A 16,393-nucleotide genomic window follows, 5' to 3' on the forward strand; every position below is an offset into this window, starting at 1 on the left:
TAAAAAAAAATTTCCATGCAAAACAATGTATGGCTTTTTGCATAAAAATACTGACATTATTAGAAGGCTAAAGGGTTTATTATCTACTAGATTGTAAGCTCTTCGGGGCAGGGTTCTCTCCTCCTGTATCACTGTCTGTATTAGTCTGTCATTTGCAACCCCTATTTAATGTACAGCGCTGTGTAACATGTTGGCGCTATATCAATCCTGCTTAATATTAATAATAAGATTGTGGTATTTCTTTAAACTATTATTTAGAAAGATGGGAAGCATAACTTTTAAAATTTGCTCCTCTGCAAAGTGGTGACAAACCTTATTTGCTGTCCCCGGACACAGAATTACAGTCAGTAGTGACAGCATAAAATGTGAAGTCCAATAATGATGGGCTAGATAATTGTCACTTGAAAAGTCCAGGATTAGTGGAGGATGTAGCTGACATTGGGCCCCTGTGCAGAAGTGACTTGGGCCCCCACATCCTGCACAATCTGATACCAAACCACAACCACAAGGAGGAAATCTGGATGGGTGGAATGAATGAAAACAGAAAGTGAGAAGTGATGGGCCCTCTAGACTGCTGGGCCCTGATCATCTTCTCCTTTTGTCCTTATTAAGAATGCAGATCTGCCTCTATACTGATACACCAGCCATCACTTATTAATTCTGTGTATTAGACTGCATATCAGTGATTATCAACCTTTTAACGGGGGACCTTGAAATAACTCTCAGGTAACACCTTCTATAATACTGACAGTATTTTAGTGTACTGGTCAGTAGGAAGAATGTCTCTTACATTGCTGGCCTATTGGAAGAATGTCACCTTTACAGATAGCCACAAGCTGCACATTGCTCAAGGAACCCCTAGCAATCTCTGTAGGATTGGGAAACACTGCCATATACACAGGGATGCAGGACTTCCTATATACCAGGATATATATTCAGATGGATCATTTGTGCCACCTAGTGGACATTAGAAAATCTGCTGGGACAATACTACCCAAGTAATTCATCAAGACTTTATAGAAGAAAGTGTTGTCTAAAGCATTGGTCACCAACCTTTTCGGTTCTGCAGACCACTAAAATCACCAGCTCTTGACCGCGCATTGGCGGGGAGCCGGGTGTCACTCAAAGGGGGAGAAACCTCCCCCAGAGTGACGTCATTATGACATAACTGCTCACTCTCCCATCGCTGATCAAAGCCTACGATGGGAGAGTGGGCGGGTTATGTTCAGGGACACAGCCCGCCCACTTCCCTGAGCCTGGGACCTGCACGGGGGACGTGGTCTGTGTCTCGGGCCAGTGCGTCCCCCCTGCGGGGTCCTTCTCCTGACCCTGCTTGGGGTGCACTGGCCAGAGCAGTGACCCCAACATTTTCTCTATAGCATCGGTCACCAACCAGTGGTGCATGGACCGCGAGAATATTTTGGTGGTCCACAGAAAAAATCAGACATTATTTGCAATTTTTATGTTTTAATAAAAATAAAACAAAAATAATATTCTGATAAATTCTTATATTCTGAATGACAATTTTTCCTTTATGTTGCACTAAACTCATCAAACTCACCAAACTGTACTAAAGACAGAAAAACAAGGGAGGTGCGGCGTGACGTCAGTGTAGTCTAAAGTTGTATAAGGCAACCATTGCTGAGCCGTTACAACAGTCACCTCGCTCCACCAATACCGATTATCATCCGATTGTTTTATTTTATTTCTCAGATGCTCTTTTAGGTAAGTATGACTATAACTGTATATTTTCTTAAACTGGTATAGTTAATGGCATCAAATAGTTTGACTTTGATAACTATCAATTCCTGTTTGGTCTTAGATTGGAATGAAATAAACTTATAATGAGTGAGAAAAAGTAAATATTTTGCATTTCCTTAGTAATACCAAAGATAATACAACTAACGATAATAGTAACTATAGTAATACTTCACATAACCGTGTGCTGATCATGAATCTGAGCCTGCACAGTCCTCATCAGGCACCATTAGGGAAATCATTATTTTACAAATGTATTTATATCTTTTTTTTAAAAATTCAGATTAATGGTCCGCAGAATTTAAAATTATGGATTTAGTGGTCCGTGGGGTCCAAAAGGTTTGCGACCACTGCTCTATAGATAGATTCAGTTCCAGTGAAAAAGGTATTTTGTAACCCATTTATCAAGAACGTACCTTAGAAGGCTTGCATTATGTTTGGGAAGTTTGCGTCATATTGCTTCACTATCAAATTCACAGATTTACATCTCTGCGTCATTAAATATTACAAGTTATACAACCCTACACCACTTTATTGTACCTACAGATCATGGTATGTTTTTTTTTTTTTTTTTAAAGCATTACAAAATTTAAAAATCATTGTCAGGCTTTACAGCTGTATTGTTTCCCGACTGGGCGAATTCTCCTGCTAGATTGTGAGTTCTGTGGGTAGGGTCCTCTCCCTCTGCTGTCATTGTATTTGTTTGTTATGCAGGTTTGTCATCTGCAACTCCTATAATATGTAACAGCATTTCATATATTGGCTCTTCATAAAGTTTATTATTCATAACAAAAATTTGTCCTGGTCATCTTTATCTCTTCTGATGCAAAAAGTGATGGGAAGCTGCCTATGAGAGGATTTCCCCTAAAATGGAGATCTCCCTGCAGGGGGTTACACATTTCCCACTCTGCTGTTGTTTTTTTATGTTTGTTTTGGAAGGTGAGACTTAAAAAGTTCCAAAATAAGCCAAGTACAGCTCTTTTGTAACAATCAATTCAAACCTCATGCCACATCCCCATTAAATAGCAAATAAATGGTAAGGAAAAAAACATTTTTATGGGGGACTTTTAAGGCATATAATCAACCAAATCTTACACCTATCAAAACATATATATTAAAATGTAAATTTATTCAAGAATTGAAATAAATTTTTTTTTTAAAAGCATTACATTGGTCTTGATGACAAATACATAGGCATTAAAAGTTCAACACATTTCACAGAACGAAATCCGCTTCATCAGGAACAACTTGCCTTTTGGTTAGAGTGACTCCTTGGTGGAGAGTACCAATGTCAAGCAGGCGGTTCTCAATCAAGTGTTGCAAACCACTAGATATAGCAGTGTAAATAGGAATGGATCAAATGATTGATGATAATTATTAGTCCAGATATTCTTACAGGGGATATAAGCAATCCTCCACTGCCATTCCATCCTGTTCCTATTGTGGCTTGATTATTCAATGGCAACCTAAGATTGCCATTGAACTATCACGCAACAATAGGAACAGAAAAATCCTCCATTTTTTTATTTTCCTTTATTTTCACATTAACAGCATGTCAAAAATCAATTTCTAGTTGAACGCTGGGAAAGAGCCTCATATTTTCATCCAATACACTTAGATATCATGTAGAGTTCATCGCTGACTCTATGGGCTTGATTTATAAAAGCTCTGCAAGGCTAGAGAAAATACACTTTCATAAGGCAACATGGGCGATCCAGCAAACCTGGATTAGATCTGGTCCAGGATTGAAAACATTTGCTAATAGTAAATTAATTTTAAGAAATCCACTCCAGGCTTTCTGGATCACCCCGGTTCACTGATGAAAGTGTATCCTCTCCAGTCCTGGAGAACTTTAATAAACCAGGCCCATAGTGTCTATAGATAAGCAGAGTTGTCACCCTGGGACAGCCTGTGTATTGAACACTACAGAATGTTCCCTCCTCCTCCTAACATAGGAGAGAGGTGTTCCACAGCTAGAATTCATGCAGGACTGGATATGTAGCAGGATTAATATAATAAACAAATATAACATTTTATTGGTATATTTAACGGACAAGAAACGAGCACGGACGTGATGTTTATTGTGTGGATTTACATACACTTTGAGCACAGTTGCAGGGTTTACTAAACATTAATTTCACACATCTGAAAATTGCTCCAAACTAAAGTGGTCATAAACAGAATTCCAAAGATAATTAATCCTGGACATCCTCTTTTCTTTTAAACTATGTTCCTTTAGACGGAATATAACTGATAGGAAATATGGTGCACAATAAATATGTGAATTGAAATAGTTTGATCATAAAGCATGGCACACCTTCTTTTATTTTCTCATTCCTGAACTCTGGACCTTTCACAAACCCAAATAAGCACAGCAGGCATCTGATTCACTTTGCTTTAATGTTACATTAAAAATCAATATTTTAGGATTCAAGTAAAACATTATCTGAAGGTGCAAATACAAAAGTTATATTCAGAGCATGTTCTATCGCTTTGCTGTTCTCTTTACAGTATGGGGGAAATAAGATACACGCGGGCAGTTGAAAAGTGTTTTCAGGGTAGATAGAAACGGATGGAAGGTAAAGTGCAACAGATCCACAGTGCTTTGTTCATTTGGGAAGTAGGAGAACCAATCACATCCGAGTAACAGCCGTGATGGAGGGGTCTACAGTCCTAATGCATTAAGTCTTCAGGTTGGTGGAGGCTTTATGCACACAGTGTTGGTAGAGGTTAGAAAAAAAACAGTCTTTTCGGCTATATAGAAATCTCATAACACCTTTACACCAGACCAAGTCCAATCATAAGCAGAAAATTTTCTTTAAGTGCTTGAAAAATACTGCCTCAAATGGTATATTCTTCACAAAGACACGGAGTACAGAGTTCAGGCCAGATGTGGCTTTGTGCTCTGAAGACTTTCACTTGCAATAGCAGGATCTTAACTGTCGATGGGATTTGCTCAATGAAAACCATAGAACTCTTCATACCGTCATCATCAACTACTGCAAATATCTCCAACTGCGGCTGACCTTGTTTTTTTTTTTTTCTTAAAGATGGGGTGTGTTTTTAGATTTCTTTTACTATTTTGTCATTTTAACACTATGATAAAAAGAAAACAAAATAAGCCAAACAAACTCCCACCAGCTGTAGAAAATAGGAGGCAGCATCCTAACCAGTGTTCACAATAATCTGTGTAGAAAATGCATACAGAAGGCGTTTGTTTTTGCAGTGTGTTCAATCAATTGCTGCAGCAGCCACTTCTGGATTGCTGATCTGAACCTTGGAGATTTACACCTCTATTGCGGGCAGCGTGGGTTGGATTCTGGGCGTCAGATTTCGGCATTTTCTTTGCTGTAAAAGATGATTTTCAGTTTATGTAAAAAAAGAAAGAATCAGATTCTAGATGAAAATCTTGTTAGAAGATAGAAGTTGAAAATCTTAAGCATTTACTCAGCAGTCAGCCACCATCTTGACAGTTATTGTATTTACCCCATACCAAAACCCCCTCCCCTCTCTGCATGATTTTTTTCTAGGGGGATGACACTTTAGATGAAAGAGTTACCCTATATTACATGCTACCCCAGCAGCCAGCCACTTCCCTTGCTGCCATTACTCCGGAATGTGGACGGACCCTTAGTGTCTTCCCACACAATGCATTTTACAAGATGACATCGGAGCTAGGATTGGCCAATCAGGAAGCTTCCAAAAAAAAAAGCAAAAAAAAAAGCAGGGAAACAGTTTTATGAAGTGGAGTAAGCCTGCAGAAATGAGGACAAAGCTAAAATGTCCTATTGTATACTGTAAATTAAATAATTGCCCTCTGCAAGGGTAAAGTGTATATTAACACAAGAGTAAACTTGTAATATCAAACAGCTTTCCAGTGCTAAAATGTGGTGGCTGCATTACTTTTTTGTTATGCTTCTATATATCTGGTAATCCTGACAGTAACCTTACTGTATCTATGAATGGGGCAGTGTTAGAGGACTGCACAAAACATCCACCTCCTATCTTCCTAGCATTAGGGGAAGATGGTCTGTAAACCAGAAATATACACTGGGCTGACTGATAACACTGGCTAATATTTTAGTGCAGTACATGCAGTGAGCACAGAAAGTTAGAAGCTCTCTAGTAAACTTAATAGATATTTTTGCATTAAACACCAAACAAAACACCTTCAGTCCTGATACGACAGTTTTACTCCAATAAAATATATAACATTTATTCTGTGTTCTTTAAATATGTTTAAAACCTACCAATTGCTAAAAACAACTCATTCACATTCATTGCAGTTTTTGCTGACGTTTCCATGAATAACAAGCTTGTGTCTTCTGCATATGCCTGAGCCTCCTGGAAGAAAATGAATACCGTTATCAGTCATCCTGAAATTCTTTTTCTAAAGTACTTTTTTTCCAAATACAAAGACCTGCTAAATCAGTTAAATACAACCATTAAAGCTGAACATCAAGTAATCAGGTTATTGATGTTTTCATACAACCAACTCTATTGATACCATTTTATTACTGTAGAGAGGGGGTGCAAGCACTGTAAGCCAGCCATGCTCTAATTCACTGCACAGAGCTTTCTAAAAGGATGAGAGATCAGTGTAATGTTTGCATTGGTGTGCATCTGCTTCCCTTCTGTCCAAGCACAAACAAGCAGGGACTGATCTTCATCCAGGGTGCAGTGTATAGGAATGGTATGATGGGATGCAGGACCTGACTGTACTGTATGGATAATGGCTGGATGAAAATACTTTTTGGCAAGTAAAAAAAACTCCCACACAGTTGCCTGGAGTTTGGCTTTGAATGCCCTAAAATGCAGGTATGCAACTTATTCTGAGATAATTAGACTAGTACAGCAAAAAAAACCCTACTTGATATTTAATCAGTTGCAATCAGATACTGGACAGCTTGAATGAAAGATTTAGCAGTGTGATTACATTCTCCATCAGTATCTGCAGTCACTCATGACTGCTTTCATTGCCTATTCTATAGTTAGAACAATCATACAAATCAGATAAATCAGACAGCTGCCAGTGAAGAAGAGAAAGGTTTCCAAAACTGTCCTCTGGTCTCACACAAGATGCAGGTTTTACAGGTAATTTACCTTTACATATGTGGACCAATTCATGACTCCACAAAACAGTTTCTTGTAGACATACACAAAGCAGGTATTGATGGAGACTGGTGGCTCCCATTGACGACATTCTCCTAAAAAACTAAAGCTGTCCTGTCAATCTGTCAATTGTAACTTCACAACCTAGTGAAGACTTTGTGATATGCATACATGTTTGGAAGTTAGTGCTACAGAAAGCACTGAAGCCAAAGAACTGGGACAGACAGGAAGGCGTTGGTAGCTTCTGTATTTCTATTAGTAAAGGTTTTCTTAGAAGAGAACTTTGGGAAACACTGTTCAAGTATGGTTTATTTTATTTATGTTTATTTATAAAGCACCAACATATTATGCAGCAAATTCATATCCATTCAGTGTTAAACCCAAGCATTTTTTTAAGCTGGGTGGGAAAAAAATTGTAGGTGGGTGGCAATCCCTGTACTTTGACCCAACTCTTCAGTAAACATCCAAAAACAGCCGGGTGGTTACTGAAAAGTGCTGGTGGTGCGACCAACTAAAAGAAGCTAGAGAGAAAACTGCATTTACATAATGGACAGAATGGTGGATTACTCCTTATTCCCTAATATCTTGTTATTTTTTCGCAGATACATTATTTCTGAAAATAACATAAGCACATATTATATAAGTAATCTATAGGCAGACTCCCATTTATGTGAAATTGCACATCTAATGGACATTCAAACATACAATTGATTTTATTTAAATAGGTCTTTCAGGTAAAGGTAATATATTTGGAAAAATTACACTGCGTATTTAGTTCTTACTATAAGCTAACAGAAATGTAATCATGGGATAAGTAGGTAACTCTTGGTCTCAAAGTGCATCTACAATCAGAAAGCGATTGCACCAATTTAACCTGTACAGAAGGTTTGTCAAGAAAAAGTCTTTGCCAAAAAAAAAATTTAGAGCCAGATCACAGTTTGGTGCAAAGTGAAAACAGCATTTAAAGAAAACCTTGTACCAGTTGTGAAGCATGATGGTGGAAATGTTATGGTTTGCGAATTGCTATGTTGTTTCATGGCTTTAGCAGCTTGCAGTAATTTGTTGCAATCGACATACTCACAGTACACCAATATGCCTGTCTATGATAATCTAATGTTTGCTTGTTAATATACGCTGAAAAAGTCAGCAATTCTGTATAATGTATTTACTTTTTCGTGACTGTAAGTGGTTGGCTATGTAACTTGAAAATATCATCCAAATTGTTTCAAATCTGCCACTTCTGGATCCTAAAATATCTCTTGCAGCTGGACAGTGAAAAGGGAATGTACATGTCATGCTGGCAGTGATGTGAACATACAACTAAGAAGAACCCCAGCACCATAAAGGAAGAAAAAAAAAACCAGATTGAAGAAGGAAACCAGAAGGTCATGTGAAGGCGTGAGTGCATGCAGCGATCAGAGTAGGGTGGGAGGGTTGTGGTTTGCCCAGATATCAGCTTAAACTTCGAAGTCTACTTATATTTAGCAGGTTTAAGTTTCTAATGTCACCCTCTTCCTGGAAACATGACATACAAGTTTTACTCAAAAAATCCCACAAAACTAGCAAAGTATCTACAACTGTGTTGGCTGAGGCTCGAAGACGGAACCTACGGGTACTCAATACTTACTTCAAATTCCACCATCCTCTTCTCTGCCAAATCCGACTTGTTGCCAGCCAAAGCAATCACAATATTAGGACTTGCCTGCCGTTGTAATTCTTTTACCCATGCCTTTGCCCGATCAAAAGTTTCCTGAATAGGATAAAGTAAATGAACATCTAAACACTGTGTATTCAGGGGCATCCTTTCAGACTGCATATCCAACACTATTATATTTTTATACAACATATAACAAGCAAGTTTTGCTACTTTGTTGTTTCCAGTTATGTTTAAAGTGCAAAGAATTGAACCTGGCTACAAAAGTGTTACATTAAGCCTTACAGACAAGCGCATTTCATCATAACAAGATTTCCTCTAAAACACATTTTTGGAAATGTAAAAAATAATTCCCATTTGTGTTCTGGATTGACTGCAATCATATTCAAAGTTTTGCTCATACTAACCACATTCAAGTTTTTTATTTTGTGTAAAGTACAGGCTAGAACATTAACCAAAACTACATCAGTACATGTATGAGTACATCAAGTCACATTGAAGTTGGTGTCAGAGTTTACAGCACTATAAGAGAAAATGACAATAATAACATAAAATCAGGGTGGGAAAATTGTTAACCATGGACAGCTCTTCATCAAACCTGGATACTGATTAGGTTCACTGGGTTTGGAGAGCCAGTTTTTTCTTCTTCTACCACTAACAAACTGTTCTGTCACTCAGGACAAATAGAATGAATGAATCTCCCCAGTGGGAATGCAGACAGCACCTGACAAGGGCAAGTCAGTATAAGTATATATAGGTAGCTACATTTATTTTAAATTGCTTGTCCCTCCTGCAATAAATGACCCGTCTGGTAACATTTTTTATTTCCACATTATATATATTCAACAAACCTCTTGCAAACAATGGGACCCTCTTTTCCAACATATAAATTACTGCCTACATTTTAATATAAACTTGTTATTAAATCTGTTACATTTGCACCCAATTTTATTTGGGGGCAGCATAGTGGCTCAGAGGTAGCAGTATGGCCTTTGCAGCACTTGGTCCCAGGTTTGAATCTCGGCCAGGACATTATCTGCATGGAGTTTGCAGGGTTTCCCCATGTTGTGTTGGTTTTACTGTGGTTAATCTGTTTCCTTGCACATTCCAAAAAGATGCAGTTAGGTTAATTGGCTTCCTTTAAAAAAGTTGACCTAAGACTGTATTAAAGACATATGACTATGATAGGGGCATTATATTGTTAGCCCCTAACAGCTAGTGACATGACTATGTACTTTGTACAGCGCTGTGTAATATGTCAGCATTATATAAATAGTGTCGTAATAATACCCAGTGTAAACTACATGCTCCTTCTCTCCTTGGCCACTCACAGAGTTTCTTATCCTGTAAATAGTTAAAAAGAGAGGGAACATATACAATAAATGACACTGAAATAGCTATGAATGAGAGTTGCTACTTTCAAATAGAGAGCCTCTGGAACTACAGCAGCGAATGGAACTCAAATTGTACGATAAACAGAAAAGACCTGGGCATTACTTAAAGCAGGGGTGTCAAACTCTGGCCCGCGGGCCAAATCTGGCCTGACACATCCATTTTTTTTGGCCCCCAAAAGAATTCCTAATATGAACTGCAGCTGGCTCTCCGCTACCGCAATCCATAGTAATGATGGGCCAGCTGCAATTCATGTTAAGCTGCTGTTCTATAGATGCGAGTACAATGCCGCTACTACAATTCCCGGCATCACTCACGTCTCTAGACCAGCGGCCTCTCTGCCCCTGCATTTTATAGACACAAGTGATGCCAGGAATTGTAGTAGCGGCGTCACTCTTGTCTATTGAACAGCAGCCTATGCGTGGACCCCGCAGAGTTTATACTTACAGGTAAACTCAATAATCAGGAATTGTCAGGGTTATTATTATCAGGAATTATCATAAAGCTATTGCTATAATAATTGTTTTACTGTGCCACAGAATGCAATGTGAAACCAAATAAATGCAGCAATTCATTTGGTTTCACACTGCATTCTCTGGGAAAGTAAAACAATTAATCTCAATAAGAAGAAAGAAGAACACATGAGAAGAGCATGCAGTAATATGCAGTGGATTGATCTTAATTTCTTCCCTCGGCACAGTAACCTTATTGCCACACAATATTCTGTTCCAACATTTACTACTATTGGTACAGCTATAGACAATAGTGGGCACAAATATTCTCCTTCCCTAACATGCTTTCCGTTTAACTCCGGTTCCTTCTATGATTATTTCCAAGAAACAGTTTTCTGCGAACAATTAGGAATCACATGGTGATACTTTTGTCATTATTTTAGTGAAGGGACTTCCAGCCACTCATAACTTTAGGCTCAGCAGGGTATTGTAGTAGCGGTGCTATTTCAGTGAAGAGGGAGTTCCAGCCACTCATTCAGCCCCGCATTGGCCGCGTCGGGCATTTCCTGCACTACCCCTCAGCTACACATGGGAGGTGCCAGGAGTCTTTTGGTGTTACAGGGGCTTCCAGTTTAGCACAGGCAGTTAAGATTTTATAAGCATTTTCCGCGGTCAGTCAAGACGCACAAGCGCCCCCTCCTCTGTTCACATTCATTAGCAAATAGAGAAAGAGGAATAGGATTTTTTCCTACATAAAATTTATAAACAATTCTTAGGCCTCTTTCTCTATGATAGGCTTGTTCCAGATTGAATGTTAAGCAAAACCTCTTTGTTTCCTTAATAAAATGTTTTATATCTAATGAGAAGGAAAAACTTCCTCAATTTTTTCAATAAATTTCAAGTTTGGCCCGCGACTTGGTCTAAGTTTTTAATTTCAAGCCCTCTGTGTATTTGAGTTTTACACCCCTGATTTAAAGCATCATTTAAACAGCAAAGTTTAAAACCAAGTTCCGAAAAAAAAGTTGTAGCATACATATATGAAGTCCAGGGATTACCAGTGTTTAGGAAGAGTATAGATAACTGTCCGGACATGTTGCAATAACTGCATAACTGAAGAAAAACAGGAAACGTTATGTCCTGGAAACTTATTACATTACATAACTGATAAATATCCAAAGTAAAACTGATTAAAAAGTCTTGTAATATGTGGTTAGAAGGTCACCGGTAAAATAGACATCTGTGTGTGCTATAAAAATATTATATTACTGATGTTTATGAATGTTTACAGATAGAGGATATAGTGTAGTTTAAATTTTACAAAGCTTTCATAAAAGTATTAAAAAAATGATCTCTCTTACCGGTTTGGTGATGTCAAACACTACAATGGCAGCCTGAGCTCCTCTGTAGTACATGGGGGCGAGGCTGTGATATCGTTCCTGTCCTGCAGTGTCCCAGATTTCAAACTTTACAGTAGTATCATCCAAGCATACAGACTGAGCTAAGAAGGCAGCTTTAGGGAACATTAAAGGAAAAGAACAATTAATTTAGGTTATTAAAGCTCTAGCTGAAACTTTTTTTTGTAAAACTCCCAACTCGAAGTGTGTTTGACCTCCGCACTAAGACTATTGCTACTGCACAGATCAACAAACCATCTCTACAGAACACAGGCAATAGATGGGCTTTTCTACTCCGGTATGGCGGCTTTCTAAAATAAATATACCTGTAAGATTTTACATACCTTTTTTGTTTTTCTGCACTTTGTTTTTTCCAATCAGCCAAATACATTACATTTATTCGGGCTTTAAAGTTAAATTTTAGATCAGACAAATTATCTTTAGATCACAGTCATGGGTAAGCCAGCAAAAATTACATAATTCAAGAATAAAAAAAGTGGTAAAATTATACAAAAACTGGTATTTATTTGCCAAAGGAGTCTGGATGTTCAAAATGATTGTTCGAATGTACTGCCAATGGACTATACACCTGTTTAATAAATAAACTTAAGGCATATAGTTTACAGCATTATACACATAGCTGGATGCAAACAGAAGAAATCTAAATATAGTAAAAGTGATAGAAGAATCATTCCCCCTGAGATAAATACAATACTATGCTGCTTGATCTGGCTGAAGACATGACACAGCAGTTGATCATTCGGTATACATCTAACCAGCTCTTCCCTACAATGAGATACAGATACCTGAATTCAGAGGTGCTTGGCAGCTCAGTATGGTGACAATAGCAATACGCTAACATTTTTACAACCCACACTTTGATATCCCATTAGGTGTAGTCCATGGTACCTATTTGATAATACTTATTTTATCTTGCCAGACACAGGACGAGCATTTAATGTCATTGGGCTCCTTCAGTAAGCTGTTTACAGTTAACTATAAATGTGCCATAATACTCTCACATTACTCACAATGACATCTGCATTATTCTGGCAAATATAAAGAGAAGAAATTTTAGACAAGAATGCTACTTCAGTTATTGACTACATGTTCCAGTGTTTGTGGCTCCTTCTCTGCCAACCATTCGGCCTGGCCCTATTTCCAAGACACACACTCGCTGTCTTCTACTCTTCTAAAGCTGGGTACACATGTGCAATTCTTGTCATTGGAAAGGATCTTATATGATCCTTTCCAACGATAAGAACCACACGATGCATGAACAAGTGCTGTACATACAGCATCGTACTGCTCCATGGAGAGGGGAGGGGCAGAACGACGGAGTGGCACCCTGCTGCGCGCTCTTCTACCTTGCATTAGGATCGCTCACCATTCACCGTCTGTGGATCCGCCAGGACGGATCCACGGACAATGAACAATTCTGGCTCTACACACGTCAGATTCTCACCCGATATGAGCCTATTATCAGGCGAGAAAAATTTGACGTGTGTACGTAGCTTTAAACTCAATGGGGCACATAACACTGAACAGCCAGTGTGCCAATGCAGTAAGATTTATGGCTGTTAACATATCACTCTATTTGTAAGTGAATCTGTTATCTACTTATCATATATATACACATCATGCTTCTGTGGCTGAAGGGGCTACAGGTTAGCTATAGAAATCTACAGAAAACTGAAATATGTATGGAAAATAATAAAAATGTCATAGCCAAGTAATCTGTCAGTGCTATTTTATTCTAGATTTTTTTTCTTTAAAAAGCTGGTTTGTGTTCAGCAAGTGGAGTGTTAGGTTTCAGTTGTGGACATAAGAGATTTTACATCAGGAATAAACCCAAGTAGTAGCTAGGTCAGTGGGAAAGTAGTAATAGGAGAAGCTGCTGGGTGCTTAGACTGATTTTACACAATAGTAGTTTGTTTTAGACAATTGCCCCCTTAATGTAGACAAGTACTGTGCAAACCTAAATACTGGAAATAGTTATATTTTGTCATTACAAAATAGTGCACACAAGTGTAAGTGGGAAGGCTGCTCATGTCTTGCACAATAAACAGTAACAGCATCACCCGCATGTCTGCAAACAGGAAACCTGCCAAGCTTATTTCTGTCTGGAAACATGTGATGTTTTGAAACACAAGTGATGGCTGGTTTAGCATTTCCCATGATACCTGGATGATGACAGGGTAAAAGGAGCTTTTAGGAAAACAGGTGCAGTTAAGGTTCAAAGCTTTAGAAATGTATTTGGGGGAAAACAAACTTTTCTAGAGTTTTTAGGAGCAGAAAAGCTTAGGTTATAAAATAAAACCATTACATTTAGCATGAGGTTGTAATGTGGGAATTGTTGCCAATATGTAACTTGGTTTACCTTCTACAATAATTTTCTGACCTGACTTTCCCCAAGATCACCGGTAGACGTAGTAAACACAATTATGTTTGTGCCATTACCCATTTATGATAGCCATGATGTTGTCTATGTTTTTTTCATATATACAGCATAACACTGATACAAGAACAGGGTTCCCATTAAAAATTTATTGCACACATTTGCTTTTGCTGTTTTGAAAAGTGAATATACATACCTTACCTAAAAACATGGCAGCTTTACTGCTCCCTACAAATATTTACCTGGTTCAATTAAATTCCCTTTTCCCTGCCACATGCGTTGGTTCCTGAACCATCAGAAAAGGAAGTATATTGCATTTTTCTTTGGCAGGTATGTTTTTGGCTACTGTGCTATGTACACACCTCAGATGATTCTCTTCCAAAAATCGCTTAAGGGCTAGTATTCCCGAGAATCTGGCATGTGTACAGCACTCGTCGTCCTGGCTGATCCACAGACGACAAATGACAGTATTGAAAGTGAAGGGGAGAGAGCGCAGCAGGGTGCCAGGTTTGAATCTCGGCCAGGACATTATCTGCATGGAGTTTGTAGGTTCTCCCTGTGTTTGCGTGGGTTTCCTCAGGGTATTCCAAAAGCAGTTAGGTATTTGGCTATACCCCCCGAAATTGACCTGAGACTAAAGACATATGACTGAGGTGGGGATATTAGATTGTGGGACCCTTTGAAGGACAGCTAGTGACATGGCTGTGTAATATGATGGTGCTATATAAATACTGTGTAATAATAATAATAGTGGAGCAGAATGGTGCTATATGTACAGCGCTCATTCATGCATCTTTTAGTCTTTTGTTTTTGGAAAGGATTGTGAAAGATGCTTTCCAATGACAATTACCGGTATTGCTTGTGTGTATGCAGCCTTTTAAACAACTAGAATGTAAAAATTCTCTGTTTGAAAATAGTAAGCACATTAATATTATTATTATTACATAGTATTTATTTAGCGCCATCATATTACGCAGCGCTGTACAATGTCCATAGTTGTGTCACGTGTAAACAGAGTTGGTTTTTCCACATTTGAAATGAGTTTAAAGCTTACTTTAATTGCAAGTCTGCTAATTTATAATTACATTGTGTAGCATGGATGATCATTTTAAATCTGTGTTTGATGTGCTTTGTATTCACTGGACACAGCAGGTATTATGGAGATTCATTCTCATTTCAGGCAAAGCAGGTCAAAATCTATCCTCCAGTGTTTTGACTTTTCAGTAACTCTTAGATCAAATGCAGAATGTAACCTTCATGAACAAAGCAGCCTTTCTATACAAACCTTAAAGAAGTGGTGACCCACAAAATTATACTTCAATTACTGATAAAGGCTAAAGGTGCGTACACACTTCCAATTTTTATCGTTCCAATCGAACGACGAACGATCGATTGGGCAAAAAATCGTTCGTAAAAAAGTAACCAACGACGCCGACGAACGAGGAAAGTCGCTGGAAACGAACGACCGGACCGGCGGATCGGATTGGACGACGATCGTTGAACATCGTTCGTGTGTACGGTCGTTCGTTGATCGTCCATGTTCAGAGCATGCGTGATGAACGAACGTCCGTTCACTTTCCTGTCGTGCACATAGTTCCTCTATCGCTTAAACGATCGTATCTATTGTGTGTACAATATCTACGAACGATCGTGTCGTTACCTCTATGTGCAGGATCGGTGCTATACGATCGTTCATATATATCGTGCAGGAACGTTCGTCGTTCGTTTTCCAACGATAATAATTGGAAGTGTGTACGTAGCTTTAGCTTGTAGACTACCAGAGCAGTGGTCGCCAACCTTTTGGATGGCGCAGACCACTAATTTCACGGATTCTTGACCGTGTATGCACAGGGAGATGTGTGTTACTCAAAGGGGAAGAAACCTCCCCAGGAGTGGCGTCATGATGCCAGAACCGGCCCACTCTCAGACCTGTGATGAGGTCCAGTGACGCAACCCACAGTCTATACAGGAGACATGGTTCATGCCTCTGGATGGTGCACCCCCCCAGGAGGGTCCTTCTCCTGACCCCGCTGGGGGGCGGCTGCTGTTCTAAGTAGTTATAGAGTAGTATAGAGTAAGTAGTTCTAAGCAACAAACTCTGCCAATTACAGTTCCTAGCTCCATGTCCACCCACAATGAGCTCCTGCTGTAATCTCAGCACCACAGTGAACTTTTACTTCTATTAGTCACCAAATTGATGTAAACCAATCATTATTTGGCCAAAACATCTAGG

At 38.7% G+C, this 16,393-nt stretch overlaps 1 protein-coding gene across 2 annotated transcripts in view; it reads right to left on the reverse strand.

Moving 5' to 3' along the window:
- Nucleotides 1-4,139: 4,139 nt before the first annotated feature.
- The window catches only part of LOC140335729 (ras-related protein Rab-5B-like), a 23,560-nt gene continuing 11,306 nt past the window's right edge, over nt 4,140-16,393 (reverse strand). For both annotated transcript variants that reach the window (XM_072418632.1, XM_072418631.1), the window contains 4 exons: nt 11,727-11,878; nt 8,498-8,620; nt 6,009-6,102; nt 4,140-5,106 (listed from right to left, as the gene is read on the reverse strand). In XM_072418632.1, the coding sequence (XP_072274733.1) occupies nt 4,994-5,106; nt 6,009-6,102; nt 8,498-8,620; nt 11,727-11,878 (482 nt within the window). In that variant the 3' untranslated portion in view covers nt 4,140-4,993. The remainder of the gene's footprint in view (nt 5,107-6,008; nt 6,103-8,497; nt 8,621-11,726; nt 11,879-16,393) is intronic.

The sequence above is a fragment of the Pyxicephalus adspersus genome, chromosome 7 (genome assembly GCF_032062135.1).
Source record: "Pyxicephalus adspersus chromosome 7, UCB_Pads_2.0, whole genome shotgun sequence".
NCBI classification, from domain to species: domain Eukaryota; kingdom Metazoa; phylum Chordata; class Amphibia; order Anura; family Pyxicephalidae; genus Pyxicephalus; species Pyxicephalus adspersus.